A 27,426-nucleotide genomic window follows, 5' to 3' on the forward strand; every position below is an offset into this window, starting at 1 on the left:
CGGTGATGTAGAGCAAAATTGCTGAACTAAAATTAGAATATTTCAGACCCAGGGTGGGGTTTTAGACCTGTTCCTTTCTACAATTTGAGTATTTAATTAATCCAAATGTTCTTCATTTCATAATGATTTTGGCACGATGACTACATCGCTTTAGGATCCTTTAAGAGGTTCCTCAATTCTTAGGACAATTGAAAAAATTATTCATAAAATTTTAGGTTCTATGAAATTCATCTTCACTTTAAACTATCGTCTTAATTTCTCACCTAAATTCTTTATGCAGTTGAAATCAAACAGTTCGTGGTAACGAGCTGTAGTAAAGAGCGACCCGGCTCAATAGTAACCGAAACTCTAAAAAATGGAACTTTGATACCAATAGTTACATCAAAAGAACTGCATTTTAATGCTGCTTTTAAATATAAAACTTTCATCAAGGTTAGTCTTACCCATCAAAAATTACGAGCCTGAGAAAATTTGCCTCATTTTAGAAAATAGGGGGAAACATCCACTAAAAGTCATACAATCTTAACGAAAATCACAACATCAGATTCAGCGTATCAGAGAACCTTGTTGTAGAAGTTTCAAGCTCCTATCTACAAAAACGTGGAATTTCGCATCTTTTGCCAGAAGACAGATCACGGATGCGTGTTTATTTGTTGTTGTTTTTTCCAGGGGTGATCGTATCGACTCAGTGGTCCTAGAATCTCGCGAGAGGGCTCATTCTAAAGGAAATTAAAAGTTCTAGTGCTCTTTTTAAGTGACCAAAAATTGGAGGGCACCTAGGCCCCCTCCCACGCTCATTCTTCCCCAAAGTCACAGGAACAAAATTCTGAGATAGCCATTTTATTCGCCATAGTCAAAAAACCTAATAACCATGGCATTGGGTACGACTTACTCCCCCAAAGTCCCCGTGGGAGGGGCCGCAAGTTACAAACTTTGCCCTGTCTTTCATATAGTAATGGTTATTTGGGAGTGTATAGACGTTTTCAGGGGGATTTTTTGGTTTGGGGGGGGAGAGTTGAGGGGAGGGGTTGCCTGGGAGGATCTTTCCATGGAGTAATATGTCATGGGGGGAAGAGAATTTCAATGAAGGTGGCGCAGGATTTTCTAGTATTCTTTAAAAAACAATGAAAAAATAAATTTGAAAAGTTTTTTTCTACTGAATGTAAGGAGCAGCATTAAAACTTAAAACGAACAAAAATTATTACACATATCAGGGGTTTACCTCCTCGTAGTACCTCTCTCTTTACGCTAAGGTATTTTTAGTAATATCAACTATTTATTTTGCGATTATTGGCCTTTGTGATTCCGGGGTCATTCTTAAGGAATTGGGACAAAATTTAAGCTTTAATGTAAAGAGCGAGGTATCGACGACGGGTGAACCCCCTCATATACGCAAGAAAAACATACGAAAATGAAGTTCGTTAAGTACGTTAATTCGTAAGTTACGTATATTTTTTACTAATGAAAACGTTAGTAAAAAATTAAAAGTTCTAGTTGCCTTTTTAATTGACCAAAACGCTGGAGGGCAACTAGGCCTCCTCCCTCGCTCCTTTTTTCTTAAAATCTTTCGATTAAAACTATGAGAAAGCCATTTATCCAAAAAAGACAGATTTACGTTGCAGGGCAACTAAATATTTTTTCTCCTGCAAAGTAAAAAAAAAAAAGTTTTTCAAATGAAAGTAAGGAGTAATATTAAAAATTAGTAGTGAGTAGATATTATTAGTAGTGAGTAGTTATTCCGTATTAGAGAGGGCCCACTTCTTCCTCCAATCCTGTTCTTTACGCTAAAGTTTTATAGAGTTTTCGAAGCTTTATAAAATTCTTTTTCTATCTCTATTTCTTTTTCTAAAATCTATTTCTTTTCCTAACTTCTCTACTTCTTATCCTAATACTTCATATCCCTTTAAAAGTTGTTATTAAGGATTTAAGACAACAAGCCAAGTTGTAGCATAAAGAGAGGGGGAGTTGAGGTGTAGGCATTCCACCACATATAAAACAACATATGTTCTTTTTAAGTTTTAGTGCCGCTCTTCACTTTCGTTTGATAAAACTTGTTGCCTTTATTTTATTTCTGTTTGTTCTTATAACAGACCTAGGTTTAACTTAAACACTAATTTTACTTTTAATAAGTTAAATTTGAAAGCTATAATTAAACTTTTGCAAATAATAAAAAAAACAGCTCGTTCAGCGTCGTTGCTTTTCGAGGTAAAATAGAATTATTCAAAATAAACTATCATCTCCGCAATAAAAGAGGAATCCTCTCTTCTTAATGAAGCGAAATTATAGGTTAAATCCATAGAGATCTCAATATTCATTCAATTCTTACGATAAATGAAAAATTCCAGATTTTGCTAATTGCTGCTTTAGGGCTCTCGTAAATGGTGAATTGCATACTTTACAAGAAGATCAGGCCTCTTTTTTGGGGAGTTTAATTCCTGCTTTAAAAATTATGCACGTTTTTCATGTGCTAATAGCATTAATAAGCGAGTTTAAAATTAATAAACTTTACATACTTAGAATCGGCATGAATAACGAATTTTAGCGTTGCACGCATTGTAGTTAAAACCTCTTTTCTTTGAGTTCCAGTTTCTTTTGACAAGGGAACTCTTTACTTACAGTTTGTTACTAAGAGCGGTTAGTAAAAGCCTTTCTTAATTTTGAAGGAGGTTTCTAGTTCCTCCTTCAATCCCCGTTTATGAATCCAAGTTTCACATTTGTATAACAATGGTTCGGGGATAGCAATCATCCCCCCAAAAAGAAACCCTCCTAAAATTTATTAGGAGGAGGAATCTGAAATATCAATAATACATTGTAGGGCCATTATGTCCAGGGTTTTCAAGAAGAGTTGTTCGAAAGAGTTTTTTATAGGGATGCTCTCCATGGAAGCCATCAAATACACCAGGGCCAACACCCCTGGAAACAAGAAATATTTAAATAATATATAGGAAAATGAGAATCATTCCAATTAAAATCTTGACAAAAGAAGCTCCTTGTGGGAATCGACCCCCATCCCTCCTGAATAAGTTACTGATGGCCCTATCTATACCCTCTCCCTCGCCACATTTTGTGAGGGTAAGCAAGTAAATGTAATCTTTAATGCTGCACAGAAAAAGATTGTCTACAATAAAAGGTTGTTATCACCTCGCAGAACCCATGTTACAGGCATAGTGTAAAATCATTCCTGGGAACCAAGGGGAATAATAGATTAATTTCTACACTCCTCTCCCCCCAAAAGCTACTTCTACATTTATTTGAAGGATCTCGGAGTGTTGGGAAATTGGGGCGTGAAAACGAGCTGTTTGAGGCTTCAACCACACTTTTCTCACCTGCACAAAGATCCACTGGTCCTCCTCTGTAATGGCTGATCCGCAATAACTATACACAATTTTATTAAGGTTTCAAAGAGTCAAAATAATTAAATGAAGATTAAAAATAAGCGTCTATTTTAACCGTTCGTATTATATAGACTACGTTCATCTCTTAGAATGAATTCGCCACCACGCAGCATTTCTGCGTCTGAGAGTAGAATGCTAAATATATAGTTTTTTGACACGTTTCAATTAATTGTCTATTCAAAATCTTCACCCGATTGCGTTTTGGCAGTCATTAGGCCAAAATTGTCGTTTCACGCAACAGAATCTTCGTTTTTTTGCTACCTCAAAGGACACAAGAATAATAAGTTTCGTTTCTAACGATCCTTCATCCTGAAATCTTGGACATTGGTTCAGTACGATTACCTTGGGAAACACGTTCAATCACGGGAAGAGTACAGAATTTCACCCCTTCAATGGGCTTGAAACCTCTGCAACTGGGTTTTCCGATTGGCTGAATATGATGTTGTAATTGTATCATAATCAATCATCTTTTTGGGGTTGTTTCCCCCTTTTCGAAATCATGCAAATCTTCTTAGGCTCGTAACTGTTGATAAGTAACTAAATTTAATAAATTTTATATATCTTGAGTAACCATAAAAATTCAGTTTGTTTGATGTACAAATCTTTGTCAAAACCCGCTTTTTAAAGTTTCATTCAACTATTGGCACGTGTCAATTACTTGACATTTCGCTAGAACGAACTATCAAACAGTTTGTGATAACGAACTGTAGTAGGGAGCAACCCAGCTCAATAGTAACAGAAACTCTAAAAAAAGAAGTTTCGATACCAATAGTTCATCAAAAGAATCGCATTTTAATGCTGCTTTTAAATACATAAGTTTCATCAAGTTTAATATAATCCACCAAAAGTTACGAGCCTGAGAAAATCTGCCTTATTTTAGAAAATAGGTAAAAACAACCCCTAAAAGTCATAGAATCTTAAAGAAAATCACACCATCAGATTCAGCGTATCAGTGAACCCTACTGTGAAAGTTTCAAGCTCCTATCTACAAAAATGTGGAATTTTGTATTTTTTTGCCAAAAGACAGATCACGAATCCGTGTTTATTGTTTTTTTTGTTTTTTTTTTTTTCCATGGGTGATCGTATCGACCCAGCGTTCCTAGAATGTTGCGAGAGGGCTCATTCTAACGTACATTAAAAGTTCTAGTGCCTTTTTCCAGTGATAAGAAATTAGAGGGCACCTAGGCCCCTTCCACGCACATTTTTTCCCAAAGTCACCGGATCAAAATTTTGAGATTGCCATTCTGTTCAACTTATTCAAAAACTTAATAACTATGTCTTTAGGGACGACTTAATCCCCCTCAGTCCCCAGGGGAGGGGCTGCAAGTTACAAACTTTGACCATTGTTTACATATAGTAACGGTTATTATGAAGTGTACAGACTTTTTCAGGGGAACTTTTTTGCGCTGGGTTGGGAGTGGGTCTGGGGAGGGGGTGACGTGGGAGGATCTTTCAATGGAGGAATTTATCATGAGGAAAGAGAATTTCCATGAAGGCGGCGCAGGATTTTCTAGTATTATTTAAAAAAAAGAATGAGAAAATAAATACATAAAAATTTCACCTGGAAGTAATGAGTAGCATTATAACTTAAAACGAACGTAAAATATTGTGCATATAAGAGGGTTCGTCTCCTCCACAATACCTTGCTCTTCACGCTTAAGTATTTTTTAGTGATTTTAACTATTTATTCTACAGCGTTTGTGATTCAGAGATCATTCTTAAAGAATTGGGATAAAATTCAAGCTTTAGTGTAAAGAGCAAGGTATTAACGAGGGGGCAAACCCCTTCATATACGTAATAAAAATATACGAATATAGAAGTTCGCTACGTAAGTTAATTCGTAAGTTATGTATATTTTTTACTAATAAAAACGTTCGTAAAAAATTTAAAGTTCTAGTTGTCTTTTTAAGTAGCCAAAAATTTGAAAGCAACTTCCATCCCAACCCCTTTTTCTATCAAAATCGTTCGATCAAAACTAAGAGAAAGACATTTAGCCAAGAAAAATTAATATGCAAATTTTGTTTTAAGTATTCATTTGCGGAGAGTCAAAAAAATGTGCGGAGCGACGTTAAAACTTAAAACGAACAGAAATTACTCCGCATGTAAAAGAGACTGTTTCCTCCTCAGTGCCCCGCTCTTTATGCTAAAGTTTTATACTGTTTTAAAAAGTAGATTTGAGAAAAAGAGTCTAACTTTAGTGTAAAGAGCAGGGCATTGAGGAGGGAACAGCCCCTTTCATATGCGGAATAATTTCTGTTCGTTTTAAGTTTTAACGTCGCTCCTTACTTTCAGCTAGAAAAAACTTGTTTTTTGTACTTAATTATACTAAAGGAACCTGATCCGTTTCTGCGGATGCTCGAAGTTATGTTGGTTTATTTTACTTTTGGTTAAATTTTGAAGAACTAAATTGCAGTGGAGGGGTGGGGCAAACTGGGGTCCGGGGGCAGTTGCCTCCTGTCCTTTAGCAGATTACACCCCTGTATTCCTTTAGTTAAAATATTTCAAATACACTTTGACGAAGTTGAAAAAATATTCACCACTTCTTACATGTTTGGGCTGTGGAAATTGAAAATTCAGTACATGGCAAAGAATAATTTTCCTTAATTTCTTATAAAGCAATTACATTATTCTCAGCAAGTCTTCAAAAATACTGAGATTTGAGAATCTGTTCTTTAATTTGTGAATAAGAATGATAGACCCCTTTATTTCTTAATTCGGTATGTGGATGTACCGTATTACGGGGTTGTTATGAGACCTCGAAGGGTATAAGATGCGAGGGTTGTTTTTCTCAATCAACAAAGGCTTCTGAGGATTTGATAAAGTTAGACCTAAGATCCACAGAAAGTACAAGGCTAGGATGAAAACCCAGGGATTGGTGAGTTATATTTCTATCGAGATATATTTTGGCATGGCTTTAAGGGAATTACAGTAGAAGTATCCTATATGCTACCTTTACTCTGTGGGGGGGGGGAATGGAAAGATTAAAGTTCAAGGTGCCGCTTGCAAGGTTGAGTCTGTGGATTCTCACAGGAATTTTCTTAGGGACTGCGAGCGGGGTGTGAATCTGCAATTCTAAATCTCCCTCGCCCTTAAACGAAGGATAAGCAGAATTTGGATAATGGACTCGAGCTCAGATTCACCTTCCCAAAATTCATAGATTTGGTCCTTTTTTTCTAAAATTGTATTTACTCTCATATGCTTTACCTGTTCCTTGCGTTTTCTATTTCCTCCACCCCCTCCCACCCAAAAATGAAGAAATAATGCAAAAGAAAAAATCTGACAAAAGAACTAATAGGCTTCGTATTATTTTTCTTTTCTTTTCTTTTTTATTGGCATTATTATTCTTTTTTATTCAGCGTATTAGAGAACGCGGTAAAATTCTAGTTAATTGACTTCTTGCTGTCTCAGAATGGGTTTAGGTTAGGAAAATGAAATTTTCAGGCATGAATCTACGGACTAAAGTATGTAAGGTATTTTGAAGCAATTACCTCCACTCCTTCTCCCTCTAGAGGGCCTTGACCTTTGACGACCTTTAACAATATGTGTGTTATAAAAGTGAAACCTTGCAAAATAGATTTTCTGCTTAATTGAAGTACAACAAAATTGTTTTCAGCTTCATAACTTTGCTCAATTCCATTTTATAAGGTTTTAAAGATATGCAAATACATTTCCTAAATTCTAAAAAAAAAAACATTGATATGGCTCAAAATTCTACTCAAATAACAGGAATTACATTTTCGGAACTAAAGGCAGAGAAAAAGCTACTTGTAACTGAAAATTAAGGTAAAATGTTGTTTTGTCAGAATTTCAATAGGTGTAGACCTGTCATGTAGGCAAATTTCAGGGCCCTCTAGAGGGATAAGGAATGGAGATGGGTACTTTAAAATACCTTCCTGGGAAATGCTTTAGCCTGAAGACCCATTCCTGAAAGTTTCATTTTCCTAACCTAAACTCTTTGCAAGATAGCAAGAAGTCAATTAATTTGAATTTTACCGAAAACGCTCCTGTAGAGGTTTCAAGCTCCCATCTTGAAAAAATATGGAATTTTTGTACTTTTGCCAGAAGAATGATCATGGTTGTGTGCTTATTTGTTTTTATTTCCCCAAGGTTGATTGGATGAAAATATTGATTCTAGAAGATCGGGAAAGGACTTATTCGAAGGGAAGTTTTAAGTTCTAGAGCTCTTTTTGAGCCCTTAAATATTGCAGGGTAAATCCCCCCTCCTACCTCCTTTCCTCCCAAAATATTATATCAATTTTTTTTTTAATTTCCTAGTTAGATTGTCTGCCTAGAATTTTCTAGGCAGAGTTGTCCGCAGAAAGATTTTTTCTGGGGTAATTTTCAGCAGAATTATCAGGGAGATTTTACGCGGGAGAAACTTTCCAAGGGGGAATTTTTAGTGGGGATTATTTACTATTGGGTGTGGGAGTTTTCCCAGCATTATTTGAAGAACGATAAGAAGTTAAATAAAAAAGAAACAAAAGCTGCCAGTAATTGTGCTTCTAGGTTATCCACATGTGGACAAACAAAAAGCCGGACATCCTCAAATGAGGTACGAAGGTGTTAAGAAAGCAAGAGGTTCAAATGAAGGGGCAAAGAGTCGACATTCAAATACAGTTGGGTGAATGAGAAGCTTATGCAGCTCAGTCAACTATGTGTTGTGTTATTAAGAGCAACAGCTTTAGAATACTATATGTTATAAATAAACTGTTCGAATGCCTGTTCAATTAAAACCACAAGATAAATACCAGAAAAAAAATCAAAAAGAAGATTCACTGTTTTGTTCTTGATACAGCTATTATATAAAGAGACAATTTAGTTATATTCGTTTGATATGAATATTGGGAATATTTTAAGTGTATTTAAGAATCCTTTTAGCAACATCGGCTTTTACAAAAATTGACATCCGAGATAAGTAGAAGAAATTAGAGATCGAATTCATCAATATAGTGTTGTTAAAGAAAGTAATGTTAAAAAATATTTAACAGAAACTCAAAATTATTGACACAAAATTTTATCCAGTGCAGACCTCTCTACTTTATTACTATACCCTTCGTTTCTCTAATAGAGCTTAGATGTACTAGAACCGACACTTTTTTTTCAGTATTGTGTGATAGCTGCGCTTCTTCAATACAGTCAAGCAACTATCCCAATAAGAATCCCAATTCCCATTCCAATACCATCAGGGCTTAAGTTTCTTGCACCAGCAGGACTTGCACTCAAAAAAGGAGCTACTATTGTGCAAAATGGAATTGCAAAGAAGAAATCCTTAGCTGGACTAGCAGGGCTTGCCGGACTGGCTGGATTAGCAGGTATGCAGTATTAAATTTATCATACAAGTCTGTAAGTGCTCCCCATAAAAGAGACAGCAATGAAAACTATTGAACGTGATAAATTCTTGATCTTGATAAAAAAATAAATTATAAATCCTATAATGAAGAGAGTTTTTTAAGGTGGTTATGGTTTAATTGGGGATAATGTGTCCCAAGTCTATTTTAGCATGGAATTGATCAACTTAACCTCTAAGACAAATTCTTAGTAAACCATCTTCGAAATAAATTTTGTTATTTTGAAGAATTATTGGCCTTTTCCTTGAATCTAATAATTAATATAGGGAAATTAAAGTCAATCGAGTGCTATAATGCGTCAACCCTTAACAAAGAAAAAAATTAGATGGAACTAATTACTATATTTTCAAATCGCTTTATTCATTTTATAATAGCCCACGATTAAAATGTTTTGTTTCATTTCTTATTGAATTCCAAGTGGTAAAAGACATTATTCACACATGATAGCGTTAGACTTTTTCGGATACCGTCCATCAACCCCATCTCTCAGGGTTAGTATCAGGACGATTTAACCCCCTAAAATGAGTGAAATCATCTGGTTTTTGGTCAGTGAGTTAAGCGGATGTTTAAAAAGATAAACACAAATGTTGCCTAAGCTTAAATGCTTCATTGAAACCGATAAGCTTTGCCTTCATTAGAAATTTTCAGGTGAAGTGGGCCGAATGATGTGCAGGTAAAGACAACTCTTTGATCGCTGACCAGCCCATTTCTTGAAAAAGTCACTTCTAATGAGTCTAGTTTGTCTTTTGCACGGCATTCTTTTTTTTTATCTATTCCATTTTTATATCCTTTTTTGATAAGTTTCAGATTTTCCCTTTCTTTTTTGATAAACCCATGTTTTGTTTGATAACGTTTTCCTTAATGATTTGCAAAGATAACAAATGAACTAACATCCTTTTTATGCAATCCTAATATTGTAAATTTATTTATAAATTTTATTTAATATTTATGTTAATGCCAAAATTGTCTCTTACTCAATTGGACTATTTGTCTTGGCTTTTCTATAATTAGCCATGACTTGATGCCCACAACTATTCGATTTTAGTTAAAAAATAGAAAATTCAAAATTAATTAAAAAATCAAAAACATTCGAAACAATTTTCGGTTTGCTGTAGTTAGTAATATATAATTATGTAATTGATCATTATTCAATTACGATAATTATATTACAATAAATACGATTATAATCGAAGTCAATACATACCAGCGCTAATGAGTTTCTAAGGATATGACCACTAAATTTTTCTTAGAATCGAACTCCCCTCACTCCCACCAGGAATAGGACAGGGTGTTCCAGCCCCCTCCCCCATTACAGAGATGCCCCCCATGCTGCAAATCAGATTGAATTAAACTGGGAAAAAAAATCCAAGGGTCACATAAAGGATGAATGAGCTAAAATAGAACAGAAGGGAAACCAATGCTGCTGAATGGAAAAATTCCCCCCCCCCCCACCCTGTTTATTTTCATGATGTCTTTCTCCTTTTTCTAACATATAAAAAAACTTCTTAGGGTGGGTCTCAAATAGCTTATACCTCAATGAAATTTGTATTTAGTGCAAATTCTAACAGATTGTGTTTCTAATAGTTTTACTACCGGTTCTTACCTTTTCCGATGTATAAAATTCATCCTTAAAAATTACTATTGTTTCATGCGTTTTGAAATAAGCATACAAAACTGATAAATCTCTTACAGGAACCTAGTTAGGAATTTATTGAAAAGTTATTCATATTTGGGAGGGAGGTAAATCTGGTTAATACTCGGAAATGCCCAAATTGTATGAAAAATATAGTCAAAAAGCAAAGCCTTTCGTTGAACTAAACTATATAATTCAGGAGACTCCGGGACTGCCCCCCCTCTCTCTCTCTGTGTTCATGCTTTTAAAAATATATTGCGTAAAAATATATTAGAAACCAAGCATCAAATACATTCTAAAATCGTGATAGTGACTCCAGTCTGGAATAAACACAAGATCGGAAATGTTTTGGAAGTTCTGATAAAAAGTAATGGCGCACATACTCTCATAAGAGAGTATGGATAAGATTTGTCTTTGTGATTTTACATTAGCTTTATTCAGTGACATTAAAGGCTAGAAATATATATTTTGTACTTAATGAAAAAAGAATCTAGCAACTATCCTGACTATCTAAACCTCTACAGCTATATACCTAAACATGTGTATACAAGTTGCAACGTTGGTTCTAATATCCAGATTTTAATTATAGGATTAAAGGGGAAGAAGCATAATGGAGGAGATCAACTTTCAATGGCGGCAATCCCTATTGCACCCCAGCCATATTCTCAAGGTTATACTGATTATAGTTCAAGTTATGGCTCACCCTCGTATAGTGCAGCACCAGCCTCATATGATTCTCCTCAACAGCCCTACAATCCTATTGCACCGTCTACTTATGGTGTACCTACATCAGGAGGCTATGAAAATTCCGAATACACAAGTGGATACAGTGCTCCTGCAATTGTAGCACCTCAAATGCCAGTTACATTGGTAACTCTACCTGAGACAAATGAATTACAAGGGAAGAAGCAAGGATTTCACATGCCTTCCTTCAGTGAAATAGCAGCAGCCCCTTTTAAATTCATGGATAAACACAAAAAGAACAATGGTGTTCAATCTCCATCCGCTCTTATGTTTCCTATTTCTTCTCAAGGATCTTCAATCCCTTTCAATCTTATGCCATCGTCACCAATGGCAGCTCAAGCATTCCCATCCCCAATGTCTTCTTCTCAGAGTAGTTATGGTGATGGATCTTATTCTGCACAACCTCAACAGCCATATTACCAGCCAGAGGCCCAGGAACAATATTCCGCTTTAGGCTATGCATCATCACCATCATACTCTCCGGCAGCTGACCCCTATTCAGTTCCGCAGGGCAGCTATTCTCAGTACGCTCCTGAACCCCAGAAACAGACTTATGATGCTCCAACGGTGGATCAATATTCATCAGTGCAATCTTACTAGAGAAGGACTAATTTGTTTTCAAAAATTGTTGATAAGACTGTATATTTTATTTATTACACGCGATATATTTATATTAAAACCGTATTTATTTCAAAGAAGATTTACGCTTTAGTCTTAACTCTGCTACATTATGGCAGTATAAATAGAACCTTGGGTAGTATGACCAGTTGTCATTGTCAACGCAATAGTGTTAACTTAGTAAAGAGGGATTTGTATCCCGTTTTCTTTCACCACATCACATATGGTCACATACCTTGAGAGAGGTGGCTTGCAATCTTAATTTAAAATTCTAGTTTCTTAGTTAAATTTCAAGAAGTTTATAAGAAAGTAGTCTGACATCCCTTCAACATCCTAAGCATCCTTGTAGCTTTGTAAAACATCCAGCCTCATGCAAAAAATTGGTTACCAAAATTTAAACTGATTGAAACTGACCAAACTGCTGACAACCAAACATGGCTCAGTTCTTGGGCTTCTGATTGCCTTGCAAATTAATGGACATGCACACTCGGTAAAACTGACCTAAGATGACAAAATGTTTTGAAAAAAAAGGTGGATTGCGTAAATGAAGCCTAAAACGAGCAGAAATTACAGTGAATAACGAAGCCCAGGGTGGTGAATGTAGTCCAGCAGTCTCAGGGTGTCTTTTAAAATGTAATACACCATACAAGTCTCACTTTTTTTGGACTGCAAACTGGCAAGTCTCAGATTCGAACCGTGAGTCGCTGAGAATTTTATTTTCTGGGATAAGTAAACATGATTTACGCGCTTTTTTCTGTCAGGTCTTTAAATTCCCCAGTGGGAAATTTCTTTGAGATAGAATAAAAAGGTAGCTTTTTGTAGATTTACTAAAATTGGCTATACACTCAGCCATTGGGAATATCGAGTGCCCTGAATAGGCAGGTATAAGGAAATACAAGTAGAAGATGGAATAACTAGAAGGAAGTAATTTACAGATAGGCCGAAATGCCCCAGAGGTGCTATTTCTGTTAATCTTTGTAAGTTCATTAAATGTTCGATTTGATATTATTACATAAAAAAACTAGTTTTTTTAACTGAAAGTAAGAAGCGACATTAAAACTTAAAACAAACAGAAATTACTCCGTATATGAAATGGGTTGTCCCCTCCGCAATCCCTCGCTCTTTACGCTAAAGCTTTTAATTGTTTTAAAAAGCAGAATTGTGGCAAAGAGTCAAACTTTAGCGTAAAGAGCGAGGGATTGCGGAGGGGACAACCCATTTCATATACGGAGTAATTTCTGTTCGTTTTAAGTTTTAATGTCGCTCCTTACTTTTAGTTAAAAAAACTAGTTTTTTTATGTAATTTCTGAACGTTTTTGAATTAATGCATGTTTGATTTTGGCTCTTCACATATAAATTATTAAAATGAAATTTGCATATTAATTCCTTTTTTGGCAAAATGGCTTTCTCTTAGTTTTGATCAGACGATTTTGAGAAATAAGGGATGGGGAAGGAGGCCTAGTTGCCATGCAATTTTTCGGTTACATAAAAAGGCAACTATAAACTTTAATTTTCAACGAATTTTTTTATTAGTAAAAAATATACGTAATTTAAGAATTAACTTACGTAACAAACTTTTATATTCTTTAATTTTTATTATGTGTATGAGGGGGTTTGTACCCTCGTTAATACCTCGTTCTTTACACTAAATCGTAAGTTTTGTCCCAATTCTTTAAGAATGACCCCTGAATCAGAAAGGCCGTAGAATAAATAGTTGAAATTACTAAAAATACTATAGCATAAAGAGCGAGGTATTTATCTCCTCCTAAATACCTCGCTCTTTATGCTAAAGTATTTTTAGAACCCCTCATATGCGTAATAATCTCTGTTCGTTTTAAGTTTCAATGCTACTCTTTACTTTCAATTGAAAAAAACTTTTCCATGTTTATTTTTTCATTGTTTTTTTTATAGTAATCTTAGAAAATACTGCGCCCTTTTCATTGAATTTCTGTTCCCCCATGACACATTTCTCCAAGGAAAGATCCTCCCACATAGCCCTCTCCCGTCAACCCCACCCCCAAAACAAAACAAAAATCCCCTGAAAACGACTGTACACTTCCCAATAACAATTATTATATGTAAACACTGGTCGAAGTTTGTAACTTGCAGCCACTCCCCCAGGGACTGTGGGGGAGTAAGTCATTCCCAAAGACATAGTTTTTATGGTTTTTGACTATGCAGAACAAAATGGCTATCTCAAAATTTTGATCTGTTGACTTTGGAGAAAAAATGAGCGTGGGAGGGGGCCTAGGTGCCCTCCAATTTTTTTGGTCCTTAAGAAGTGCCCTTAAAAAAGGCACTAGAACTTTTCATTTCCGTTAGAATGAGCCCTCTTGCGACATTCTAGGACCGCTTGGTCGATACGATGACCCCTGGGAAAAAAAACAAACAAATAAAGAAATAAAACACGCACCCGTGATTTGTCTTCTGGCAAAAAATACTTTCGTTTACTATTGAGCCGGGTCGCTCCTTACTACAGTTCGTTACCACGAACTGTTTGATTTAATACTATTGTAACAACTACTGTCCAGACAAATTTTCGGTATTTTTGAGAAAAAAATTATTTGATTTAGTGGAATAAAACCTTAGAGATATATGTTGCGGTAGTCATTTGTACTATTTCCTAAGTTTTTTTTTAATCCCTATACATATATATTCCATATTCCAAAAATGGAGAAAATATATTACACAAAAGCAAAGTACCCAATGGTAAATCATTGCTTTACACACCAACTTTTTCTTTTTTTTTAACAAAGCAGTCGATCTGTGTAATCGGAACTATTAGGGATGGAATCAAATACGAGGGGTGTTTTTTAAGCAAGGTCAGTTTGATGATAAGTACACAACCAAAGATTATTTTAAAAAGTTAATTTACTTTCAAGAAGTACATACTTTAGTCTGTTTAAAGCAGGGGTCTCCAGACTATGGCCCGCGGGCCATATCCGGCCCGCCACATAATTTCATCCGGCCCGCCAAACAAATCCCCGTGTGGTGGCCTTGAAAAAAAAATTATCATTCGAATGGCATCGTAGAATTATTCAAAGCCTGAGCTGTTGACTGATGGCGCTCGGGCGGCTCAGCCCGAGTCAGTTTCCCTCTCTCGATTTTGTGAATCACAGATAGTAGTACTGGTAGGTATGTGTTGTGCATTACAACCAATCAGTTGTGTATAACTGTATATTGTAGGGATGAAGGGCGAGTGGGGCTTCACTGTATTCTGCGTGGTTATGTGAGATAGAGCGTGGGGTTTAGTGAACTGAGGTGTTGATAGGGTTTGATCGTTGATGACGTGTTGCGAACAGTATTGTCATCGGCTGCGTGGTGTGTGGTTAGGGTGCTTTCGCACTATGAGCAGAGCCGAGCGGAATGGAGCTCAGCGACGCGTTTGGGCATTCACATGTAAGCAGAGCGGCGGCCCTCACAACGAACCATTGGCTATGGAGGATTTCGTGTGCTTTTTAACAGCACATAAAGCTGTGTTTCCTGTAGAAATTATTTTATTTATTTTACCGTTATGTTTTCAGATACGGAAAATAAAAAGAAAAGAAAAGTAGACAGTGAGTGTCGTCAGTTCAATGACGGAACGAAAATAAAGTACTTTTTTGTGAAACCAAATGATAAAGCTTTATGCCTCATGTGTAGAGACAGTGTTGCTGTTCTGAAGGAATACAGTATTCGTCGGCATTATGAATCTAAACATGGCTCAAGTTATTCTCACATCACAGGAGCAGAACGCACTAATAAGTTTAATCATTTCAGCATAGTCTACATTCTCAACAAGCTGTTTTCAGTAAGAAGAAATCTGAAAATGAAACTTCAACTAGAGCCAGTTTCAAAGTTGCCTATGTGTTGGCTAAAAAAGGAAAACCTTTCACTGATGTTAGTATCATAAAAGAGTAAATAGTGGAAGCAGCAGGAGAGGTATGTCCATAAAAAGTAAACCCCTTCAAAATGGCAAGTCTTGGGTCAAATACTGTTGCTCGTAGAATTGAAGATTTAGGAGCCGACATAAGTCGGCAAATAAAGGAAAAAACAAAAAGCTTTTGCTGGTATTTTCTTGCTTTGGATGAATCAACTGATGTGTGTGATACCTCTCAGCTCTTAGCATTCATTTGTGGTGTTGATAGTGAATTTAATGTGACCCAAGAATTAGCATCAGTTCACAGCATGCATAGCACAGCAACTGGAAAAGACATTTTCTATGAAGTAAGTAAAACTATAACAGAATATAACCTGGAATGGAAACAAGTGCAGTGTGTGACAATTGATGGAGGAAAGAATATGTCTGGGACAAAACGGGGATTGGTTGGGCGAATTACACCTGCTTGCGAGGCTGTAGGATTCTCAAAATCCATTTTTCTGTATTGCATTATCCATCAACAAGCATTGTGCCAAAAATATGTTGATATGTCTTGTGTCATAAAACCTGTTGTTTCTGTGGTTAATTTCATTAGATCTCATGCACTCTACCATCGCCAGTTCCGTGATTTCTTGAAAGAAATTCATTTGGAGTTTGTTGGCTTGCCTTATTATACAGCAGTTAGATGGCTTAGTTGTGGAAAGATTTTGCTGCATTTCTTTGAGCTCAGATTATAAATTGATTTATTTCTCACAGAGAAAAATAAGCCTCAGCCATTATTATCAGATTGTGAATAGATTTGGAAATTGGCATTTTTTGCGGATATGACAGGTCATATGAATCACTTGAATCTGAAATTGCACGGTAAAACAAATTTGATCAGTGACTACTTTGTTCATGTCAAGGCATTCAGAGCAAAGCTTGCGCTACTAGAAGGCCAGGTAAAAGTTAAGAATTTTGCTCATTTTCCATGTTGTGAAAAATTTTATGCAGAAATTAAAGTTGATTCATTTTTCATTTGCAAATGAAATAATTTCAGATTTGAAAAAGCAGTTTCAGGAGCGATTTGCTGACCTTGATGCCAAAGAAAATGAAATCAGGCTCTTTCATAATCCATTTGACCACAATGCTGAAAATCTTCCAGCCCATTTTCAAATGGAAATTATGGATCTCCAGGCAGATGACAGGCTGAAAGATAAGTATAGAGAAGGAAATCTGATTGAGTTTTATAAATGTCTGCAGCCAGATCAGTTTCCAAATTTGATAAATTTTGCTTGTAGTTTTTTGTCCATTTTTGGTACATTATACTCGTGTGAACAAACGTTTTCCAAAATGAAATATGTGAAATCTAACTATCGAGCAAATTTGTCTGATGATCATTTGAAGTCTATTCTTACAATTGGCTCATCTAATCTGGGACCTGATTTTAATGAAATTTTAAAGTCAGAACGACAGTATCATTCGTCACACTAATTTTGTTGCATAAAACTATAGGCAGGAGTCTATTTCGTTTACCCTGATTTTTTCCAACTAGATATGTTTTAATTTTTTTTAGGTTTATACTCTAATATTTGAGGAAATTAAATTACTGGCACTGATTTGTTTTTTTTCTCATTTTTTATCCCTTTGGCCCGCATAAGTATGGGGAACATATAATATGGCCCTTACATTGAAAAGTTTGGAGGCCCCTGGTTTAAAGGCATAGTTACCATGTTTGTTGGGATACTTTTCATCCTTATTAATTAATTTGAAAGTAACCTCTTCATAAAAAGTTTCCGCTTGTTCCGATGACACAAAAATTCACTGCCGTTTTCACGTCGTCATCATTGTAACGGTTGCCAATGAGGTGTTGCTTGAGATGGAGAAACGGATGGTAACGGCCTGGCTCAAGATCAGAACTATTGGGTGGATGGTCTAAAACTTCGCAGCTAAAACTGTCCAACAAATTTCGGCTCTGAGCAGTGTGAGGTCATGCATTGTCATTAAGAAGGACAATTCTCTTTGTTACCATGCCATAAGTTTGTTTTGTTTTTTTTTTGTCACTGCAGAGCTTTCTGAGGGTTTGACAGTATGCTTTAGCATTGATAGTGCTTCGTCGTTGAGTGAAATCGACGAACAAAACACCAGGTCTATTCCAAAACACCGATGCCATGATTTTGCGCTGGGACAGAGTCTGCTTGGCCTTCAACTTTACAGAAGAGTAAGTGTATTTCCATTACATGTTCTGTTGCCTCGATTTGGGCGTGATATGCGAAACCCATGTTTCGCCTCCAGTTCAACTGACTCCTACCTCAGTGGCAACCGTTACGATGATGACGACGACGAAAAAACGGCACTGGACTCTTCGTTATCGGAGCAGGTGGCAAGTTTTTATGACGTTTACTTTAAAATTAGTTGAGAGGTATGATAAGTGTTCGAAAAAACACTGCAACTATGCCAAAAAATAGAGCAAAGCATGAGCTTTCTGAAAATAAATTTACTTTTTGAAATAATCTGTCGTTGTGTACTTATGTTCAAACGGACCTTTCTTCAAAAGCACCCCTCGTATTGTATCCTGAAACTCCCAGTAAATTTTATTTGCCTCTGTCATGTACTTTCCTCCAAAATTGTAATGAAAATTTGTCCGAAAAATAGTACTCTACCCTCTCCGTGGCTGTTCAAAAAGTCATTCTTAACCCTACCACAAAAATACCAGCTTCAATTTAGGTGAGTTTACCCACATTAACAGAAATGACACCTTTGGAGCAATTTGACCTCTCAAAACCAATAATTCGTTATGTAAGTTAATTCGTAAGTTACATATATTTATTACTAATAAAAACGTTCGTAAAAAAATAAAAGTTATAGTTGCTTTTTTAAGTAGCCGAAAAATTGGAGGGAAAAATAGGCCTCCTAACCCACCCTTTTTTTCTCAAAATCGTCCGACCAAAACTATGAGAAAGCCATTTAGCCCCAAAAAGTTAATATGCAAATTTTATTTTAATTATTCATGTACGGAGAGCCAAAATCAAAACATATATTAATTCAAAAACGTTCAGAAATTAAATAGAAAAACAAATTTTTCAACTGAAAGTAAGAAGCGACCTTAAAACTTAAAACGAACAGAAACTACTCCTTATATGAAAGGGGCTGTTCCCTCCTAAACGCCCAGCTCTTTACACTAAAGTTTTTTATTATTTTAAAAAGTAGAGTTGTGAGAAACGGACAAACTGTAGTGTAAAGAGCGGGGCGTTTAGGAGGGAACAGCCCCTTTCATATACGGAGTAATTTCTGTTCGTTTTAAGTTTTAATGTTGCTCCTTACTTTCAGTTGTAAAATTTTTTATTTATTTAATAATAAACAAGAGTGGAACTGTCGCCCCTTAATTCTCCTATGGGCTAGCGTGCCTTTTGCGCTTTATTGATAAAAAATTAAATAACTTTCATTCTATTACAAAAAAATAAATAAAAAATCAATCAAACTTCCAGGATATTTTGCCTTTAGCCTGCATACATTTTATACAAACAGTCCACTGTCATGAATCTCATATAGCCTACAGTTAGTCATCCAACCCCCAAAGTAGTGTAACACAATACTATTGGAAGAATTTCAGGGTGGTAATTATTGAAGTGGAGAGTCATGTTATAGGGAACTTGTGGGTAGGAAGTATCTTTTTGTGAAGATTTATCGGAGTGGGATTTCGGATCCCAGGGATTGGGAACTCGTTTGATGAATTATGTGCCTAACTATAACGAGTATTTTGGCCCGATAGTCATGAAATTTCTTCAACCCCTATAAAAGACGAGGAAAGTGTCAAAAAATGTTAAGGTACCCGGTTTTTCTAGGAAAAAGTGTTACCAGTACTACCCATGCAAAATAAGTGATTGTGCGTGTTGTTCAAGCCAGGGGGCTTTAAGTTCCTTTTATAGTTTTTTCCGACATGTTGTTTCCAATAGTATATTTTTGTTCGATCTAAAGCCATTATTTTTTTTTTTTAGTTTTTCAGCAAAGACACATCAAGGGTGATACAGTGTTTGTACCCCCCTCTAAAAAAATCCTGGATGCACCCATGGGTTTCAGGCTATTTTCGAAATTCCCTTAAATCTGTTTCCACAACAATATTTCAACTATTAAGACTCATTTAGATAATAGTTACCATTCATGAATCAGCTAGAAATGAAAATTTTTCTCATTTGCTCCCTTTTTTAACACGTTTTGTTTTGTTCCTGTGAGCTCTGGTTCGTCCTTTTCTAGTTGCAACTACCTTTGTGACCATGATGACTTTTAATATGTTATTTGATTTATTGTTTAATAATTTTTTGAGATGTGCGGAGGACTACTGTGCATCTTTTGGATTTTTTTACGATGTGTCTAGTAGCAGCTCAACGAGGAACGATGTCTGTACTTACTTGTATTATCGGCATAGTTGTGTAGTTACTCTGTGCTTATAACGAGTCTTGAGGAAATTTTTATATTCCTGCACATATGTAGTTATAAAGAAAACACATTTTGAGGAAAGGGAAGAAAGAGAAAGAGAGAGAAAGAGGAAAAGGGAGAGAAAATTGAGTTGAATACCTTTATTTTTTTGGCAGCTTTTCTACTATCCTTTTCTTTTACAGGGCTTGAGAAATGACACGAAGTAGGGCCAAAATATTCGTGATAGTCAGGCACAGAGGCAAGATTTTTCCAAGGTGGATGGGAGAATAATAAAAAGAACAAGAGATTATATTTTACAATTTGAATAAGAGTGCCTAAATACAAGAAAATTTAGGATGAAGGGGGAGGGGGTTCACGAGGCCCACTGTCGGTTTAAGTTATATCCATGGTAGTAGTACATATTCATAATTCGTTTTAACTCGCCAGATCAGATTTTTGTTTTTTCTAAGTAATTAACTTTCTGTCCTATTAATGATAATAATACTCCAAATGTTAGTGGAACACGTTTTTGCTGAAAAAACCAGAAATTTCCAAGGCTCAAATTATGAAAGAACTGGTTATAGAATACTTCCTATTTACGTCATGCATTTGCCAAAATCATAAAATTGGCAGTATATTGGGCAAAAAGTAGACAGAAGTAGGTCATTGGTTTCTGAAGATACTTTCAAACTATGAATTATGAATAGCCTATGCTAAGAGTGAATATTTATACTCCTTATCCAAAATTAAGTAATAAAGAACAGGCATTTTCACACGAAAGCATGGAGTGATGTTAAAATTCAAGACGAGCCAAAATTACCACGATTATGAGGGAGAGTGTTACTGTTACTACTACTATTATTATAAATTATGAGTGAGGGTTCTGCTCCCTCAATTCTTTGTTATTGGTTCAAAAGTCTAACTTTTCATTTAATGAAAATATACATATTTTCAAACGTTTGTCATTCATCGCATAAACGGTGTGATGTGTGATAACTTTATGACTTAAGCAGATGCAAGGTTAAAAGATATGCCTATTCCAAAAGCGTGATAATTGGTAGTTTTGCGAGACAAAAATGGATCCCCAAAAAATGACCGAATTAAAAGCTGCTAATCTTTCGTTATGTTCATTTCGTGCGACAAGACAAATTGTAATAATCTATAAAAACAAATTGTGAATACACCAAATGATAATACTTTTTTTTTTTGCTAAATTCCAATTTCCTATGACTCAATAACGGGGAATTACAGGGTCAAGGTAATACATCTTTCAAAACAAAACCAAAAACTGTAATTTTCACTGTTGACAACAAAACAATTTCAAGAAGGGCCCCTCTACCAAAACTGTTTACTTGGTTATATTACCAATAGCTGCCCTCAGTAAACAATGATAATAAAACAATAAATTCAAACTTTGAAAGGTTCGTAGGCCAATGCTACAATATACACCTCCAAAACACTGCAATATTGAATTCTAAAATAAATATAAAGTAAAGTGGCGGTATTTTACAAACATTTTGGGCGGGGGTTAAATGTGTTTGTATAATCAATGGAGGGGGCAAATTTGTTATTTTGATCAATTCTTTTATTGGAAATACCAAAAAAGGCATTTATACTGTCCCCAAGAAACAAAATATTTAAAAAATTTGGGGGAGGGCGAATACCAAGTCCCCTCTATTCACGCCACCGAAAATGTTAAGTACATATTTAACAAAAGGCTGACATCCTGTGGTAAAGTATGTGAAATCAGGGTCAGACAAACATTTTTACATGAACAATAAAAGGGCCAAAAACAAGGACTTATGCCTGTAACACCTCTTACATTCATATCCACCCCAATTTCACACGTGTAGACATTCTGTACCTCTTTCGACGCATGATAATTTAAATATTCTCTAAAAAATAATCCTTGATGATTATACTTTAACTATCAAAATTATTAATATCGTATTTTGAATGTCTTGTATCAAAATACACTGAATACATGCATCTCAAATAGTGTTTGGTTTCCATGGAAATTGGCAAATAAGGGCAGCTGAATCAGGAATGGTAACTCTTATTTCGGCTAATCTTAATAACAAAAATGTATCGCGAAAATCAATTTATTGGGATTTCAAAAAGAACCTGAAAACCCCGAAAGTGATGTCGGATCGAAATGAAAACCTCGCAACTGGAATTACCATGGTCAGAAACACCATCTTTGAGAATTATAGTCCTGCGTCTTGAATAAGAAGGAAAATCTCTTTTTCGCCTAGGAAGCAGTAATGTGTGTTTTTTTGCCAAGGGCGATCATACCCAAGCAGTTGTCATAAAATGCTGTGAGAGGGCTTGTTTAAAAGGAAATCGACACAATTTTAAAATCAGATACAATTTTTGAAAAAATTTGCATTTTCCATTTGCAAGATGATATAAGACACGTACATTTTGAGAATTTACCTCTCCAGGGTATGGTGTCATATTTCGTTTAAATAATAATTTAAAATTATCACAACTTTCAATACATTTATAACTCAGGGGTGTCAATGTGCGCAAATGGTGAAGAAAAAAATGTGAATATCTATTGGAAAAGAAACTGCAGAGATATTTTGGTAAACATTAGAATGACATTTTAGTGAAAATAAATATCGAAATGATAATGAAATTGGTTAATCTGGTTGTTTGGGTTTTGCCCCTGTTTGTTCTCTTTTCCATATAAATGACTTGTTTTGTTTCTGGAATTACAATTGCTTAGATTTGCCTATAGTATAATTTTCAGTGAAAATTTTCAATTTTCAATGAATCTCCCGCTAGAAGTACCCTAGAGAATTCACCCTAAGATATAGGGGTTCCAGATGGAACCCTATATCTTTCAGGGGAAGAAATAGACATTTCTGATACATGTCAAAGGGGGAACTTCAAAACAAAATCAAGAAGAGGACAATCTCCAGTACGAAGCGTAGAGGGAGAAAAGAATACACTACGGATTCAAAAGGGGGTGGTAGGTCACTGTTTAGGTAACGAAGGGGGGAACAGATGCCTAAAAACTTCATTTTAACATCTAAGCTACTAACTGTCCATGAGCGTTCAAATAAATGTAGAAAGAGGTATTGGGGAGGGTAGGAATTCACTAAGTGTCTATTTATTTAGTGTAAAATATGAAATTCTTATCCTAACCGGCACGGAGGTTACAGTTGACACGAGGCACCAGAAAATTTCCTGGGGGGCAATACCACTAGAATTTTTTTTTTGCAAACTTAATTGGTAATACTTCTCTTTTTCTATTTATTTAAAATATTTATTATATTAAAACATATGTATAAAAAGTATTTATTGATCAGACAATGCTATTTGAAAGGTTTTGATGGCTTCAGCCACATTGAATATGAAAAGTTACACAGAATTTATACCCACATGAACTATAATACCCCTCTGTGTCCACTCGAAATTCTGAAGCAGAAATATTAATAACGACTTATAGAACAAACGCAGTGTTCATCGCAAAATTCGACATTATATTCAAATTTTGTCCAAAATTTAATTGTAATCCAACATTTTAATTCTTAGTAGAAAACTGGAAAAGTAGAGATGTACTAACCAACTTACAATTCTTGACACATACACTTTAAAAGCAATAAAACAGGCATTTATGGAGACAATACCCCACATTATATCTGGTTAGGCCTAGTCATAATTTGGAAAAGATTTAGAAATTAAATTTTAAAAAAATATTTATTTTCAGCTGAAAGAAGGGGAAGCTTTGAAACCTACAAGGAACAGAAATTTCTCTATTTGAGGGGGACGTCTCCTCCTTAACTTCCTGCTATTTGCTCTGAAGTTTCACTTTTGTCTAAATTCTTGGAGAACAATTACTGAAACACAAGGACTATTCAATTGGAAAGAGAAGGTTTTTCAAAGCACCAAAAAACTTTAGCTTAATGAGCAAGCCGTTACGAAGGGGATAGTCCCCCTTATATACAAAATAATTTCAAATCGTTTTAATTTTTAAAGGTACTCCCTAATTTTAGTTCAAATTTTTTTTTTATTTGTTTCACATTTCATGAAACTAGAAAAAGTCAATATTTGGATGCTCTGGGTTTTCTCGGCTCTCTGTCTTGATTCAGAGCTCAGAGGAAAAAAAAAATCTTGAAAGTAAATGAAAAAAGTATGACAGTTAAAGTAAAAACATATAAAAATGAAAAAAGTAAAGCAATTACTAACAATGCGCAAAACAATAGTCTACTTACGAAAAATAAGATAGGAACTCAAAGCGTTCAGGTCTATTTAGCAATGCCCAAGTGTTGAATTGACATTATTTAACAATATCCATTGTTAAATAATGCCAATATTTAAATAGCATTATTTAAATATTGTATTTAACAATATCAACATTTTAAGCTTGGTTGTCAAACATCAATATATAATGAAACATCAAACATAAACATCAAAACATAATGCTCTCAGACTCTGTAATTATGAAAAGTAAGACATATTCAAGTAGTTGTTAGAAAACATCGAAACTAAAAATAAGAAATCAAATAAAATTTCTAGTATTGCACGTCATTGAGAAAGGCTGTAAGTGTTGAACATTCCTGAGTAATATTGATATTTAATTTTAATTTTGAATACCCAAACCAATATATTAGACGGCTTTATTTGTCCTAACTATAAAAAGTTAAAGCTTCTTCAAAGTGAACAACTAGGTCAATATAGTAACTCCTGGTAAAAAAATAATAAAACACTAAAAACCATGCGTCCGTTCTAGGGGAAAATATGAAATTATGCTCAATTTGACGACGTATTTTTATCAGGAGTGCCTCCTTTTAAGTGATTTTCCTTCTTATTCAACTATGTTAATCACATATTGATTATTATTCAATATGTGAAATTTCTCATGGACTAATAACTTAGGATGTTCAACTTCGAACTTGGAATAAATACATATTTGCAATAAAAAAACTGATTTTTTGATTTACAGTTATCAATATTTGGATTCTTATGCTGTCATTATTGATAAGAATCACTATTTGCCTCCCATTCATTACCACGAAGCATTTGATTTTTGTTTTTATTTAACCAGGTTATGTAAAAAAAAGGTCGTGGAAAACTGGAAAGGGGTCATTCCATCACCAATCAAGTTTCCTATTGTCCCTATTAAGGACCAAAACCTATTGGCAGGCAGCCAACCATAGGTCAGCATACAATTTGTTAATGGTTTTTCCCTACTCTGCACCCTTTCCTTTGTTTTCCTCTACTTTATGGGACTCGAGTTCCAGGGAGCTAAGGTTTCCTTACCCCCTCCCTCTGTAAGCACCCATGCCTTAAATATTGATTATACGGCCTTCAGACATTGAGTACGCACACAATATGTTTTATTGTGTTTGGCGCCCCTCTCAAAAGCTGTTGGGGGGATATCATTCGACAGCCATTGTTGCTTGAGCTTTTGAATATTTTGAGATAGGTGTATATTGAAAAGTTTTGATTAAATGTTTTTGATGCATAGTAACTACAAAGAATATGACAGGGGGCTGATGGGCCTGCAAATACGTTTAAAAATCCCTCTAGATATGTCCTGAAAGTTTCAACTAAATACCCTCAACCGTTGTTAAAATACTTCACGTTCTCTTGGTTGATAAAATGGGCATACGTAGTGCCTTTTTATTTAGTGTAACATACCCATCTACATTCTCCGAAGTTTTAACTTAATACCCTTAGCCTTTTTGGATACATCTAGAATAAAAAATTCCTCTATTCGGAATGATAAATCTAGAAAATGGGTAAATTGCATAATTTGCAATTCTTGCCCCAGGGCTAAGGGTATAGCATCCCTGGAAGTATAGCTATTAGACCTTTGGACTAGATTGAACAAATGACCATTCCAAAAAATTTTCAGTGTTGATCAGAGGGGCACCTAAAAAAAGAGGGGAAGGGGGATGGTTGCCAACTAATCTCTCTTCAGCATCTCCTCAACATGCCTCGAAACTTCCAACTTAATACCCTCAGTCGTTCTTTAGATATTGCTAATACACCTTTTTTCACAACCATTAAGCATATAGTGTGCTTTGATTGTGTTCAGCATGCCTCTCAACATTTCCTTAAAGTTACACCTCAATACTTTAAACCGGTTTGGAAACCCAGAATCAAACATATCCTCCTTTCCAATAAAAATCCTTATATATTAAGTACGGTCAACTTGTATAATCCATGCCCTGGAGGCTAGGAGGGTTGTCAGTCCTGATCCTTTTTTCCAATAAAATCCTTATATATTAACAATGGTCAAATTGCACAACTTATAATCCATGCCCCGGAGGCTAGGAGGGCTGTCAATCCTGATCCTCTTTTCCAATAAAAATCCTTACATATTAACAACGGTCAACTTGTGTAGCTTATAATCCATGCCCCGGCGGCTAAGAGGGCTGTCAGTCCTGATCCTCTTTTCCAATAAAAATCTTTATATATTAACAATAGTCAACTTGCATAACTTATAGCCCTTGTCCCAGAGGCAAGGGGGGTGTGTTGTCAATCCTTGAGGCATAGTCATTCGACTTTTAAAAATTCAATGCCATCTAAAAGTTCTGACCTCATGGATTTAGAGGGAAAAAATTAGACACATTCTAAGTTCCCCAATAGCTAATAGCGTAGAACATTTAGCAGCATCGGAGACAAATTTTTATGGCACTTGGTATTAACCAAGTGACATATAGCAGTCGCCAATTCTGTCGGTCTGTCTGTCTGTCTGTCGGTCTGTCGGTCTGTATGTCGGTCCCGGTTTTGCTACTTTAGGCACTTCCAGGTAAGCTAGGACGATGAAATTTGGCAAGCGTATCAGGGACCGGACCAGATTAAATTAGAAATAGTCGTTTTTTCGATTTGACCATCTGGGGGGGAGTGGGGGCCCGGTTAATTCGCAAAAAATAGAAAAAATGAAGTATTTTTAACTTATCAGCGGGTATTTGGATCTTAATGAAATTTGATGTTTGGAATGATATTGTGTCTTAGAGCTCTTATTTTTAATCCCGACCGGATCTGATGACATTGGGAGGAGTTGGAGGGGGAAAACCTAAAGTCCCGGTTTTGCTACTTTAGGCACTTCCAGGTAAGCTAGGACGATGAAATTTGGCAAGCGTATCAGGGACCGGACCAGATTAAATTAGAAATAGTCGTTTTCCCGATTTGACCATCTGGGGGGGGGGGGAGAAGGGGCCGGTTAATTCGGAAAAATAGAAAAAATGAAGTATTTTTAACTTATGAGCGGGTGATTGGATCTTAATGAAATTTGATGTTTGGAATGATATTGTGTCTCAGAGCTCTTATTTTAAATCCCGACTGGGTCTGATGACATTGGGGGGAGTTGGAGGGGGGAAACCTAAAATCTTGGAAAACACTTAGAGTAGAGGGATCGGGATGAAACTTGATGGGAAAAATAAGCGCAAGTCCCAGATACATGATTGACATAAT

General features: G+C 35.5%; 3 protein-coding genes across 5 annotated transcripts in view; 2 read left to right on the top strand and 1 right to left on the bottom strand.

The window, feature by feature from the left end:
* The window catches only part of LOC136029294 (uncharacterized), a 49,210-nt gene extending 27,270 nt beyond the window's left edge, over positions 1-21,940 (bottom strand). The window contains exon 1 of one of the 3 annotated variants that reach the window (XM_065707553.1): positions 21,815-21,940. In XM_065707553.1, coding sequence (XP_065563625.1) covers positions 21,815-21,820 — 6 coding nt within the window. In that variant the 5' untranslated portion in view covers positions 21,821-21,940. Of the gene's footprint in view, positions 1-3,326; positions 3,465-20,151; positions 20,461-21,814 lie in introns of those variants that run through there. The other 2 variants (XM_065707555.1, XM_065707554.1) reach the window with 2 other exon arrangements.
* Positions 6,138-11,818, top strand: LOC136029292 (DNA-directed RNA polymerase II subunit RPB1-like). Its single transcript, XM_065707549.1, has 3 exons — positions 6,138-6,270; positions 8,500-8,707; positions 10,966-11,818. Exons 1-3 carry the CDS (start codon positions 6,253-6,255, stop codon positions 11,718-11,720), a joined length of 981 nt encoding a protein of 326 aa, XP_065563621.1. The 5' UTR covers positions 6,138-6,252; the 3' UTR covers positions 11,721-11,818.
* LOC136029293 (uncharacterized) overlaps positions 16,268-27,426 on the top strand; it is a 34,324-nt gene continuing 23,165 nt past the window's right edge. The window contains exon 1 of the mRNA XM_065707550.1: positions 16,268-16,538. Coding sequence (XP_065563622.1) covers positions 16,422-16,538 — 117 coding nt within the window. The 5' untranslated portion in view covers positions 16,268-16,421. The remainder of the gene's footprint in view (positions 16,539-27,426) is intronic.

The sequence above is a fragment of the Artemia franciscana genome, chromosome 7 (genome assembly GCF_032884065.1).
Source record: "Artemia franciscana chromosome 7, ASM3288406v1, whole genome shotgun sequence".
NCBI classification, from domain to species: Eukaryota; Metazoa; Arthropoda; class Branchiopoda; order Anostraca; family Artemiidae; genus Artemia; species Artemia franciscana.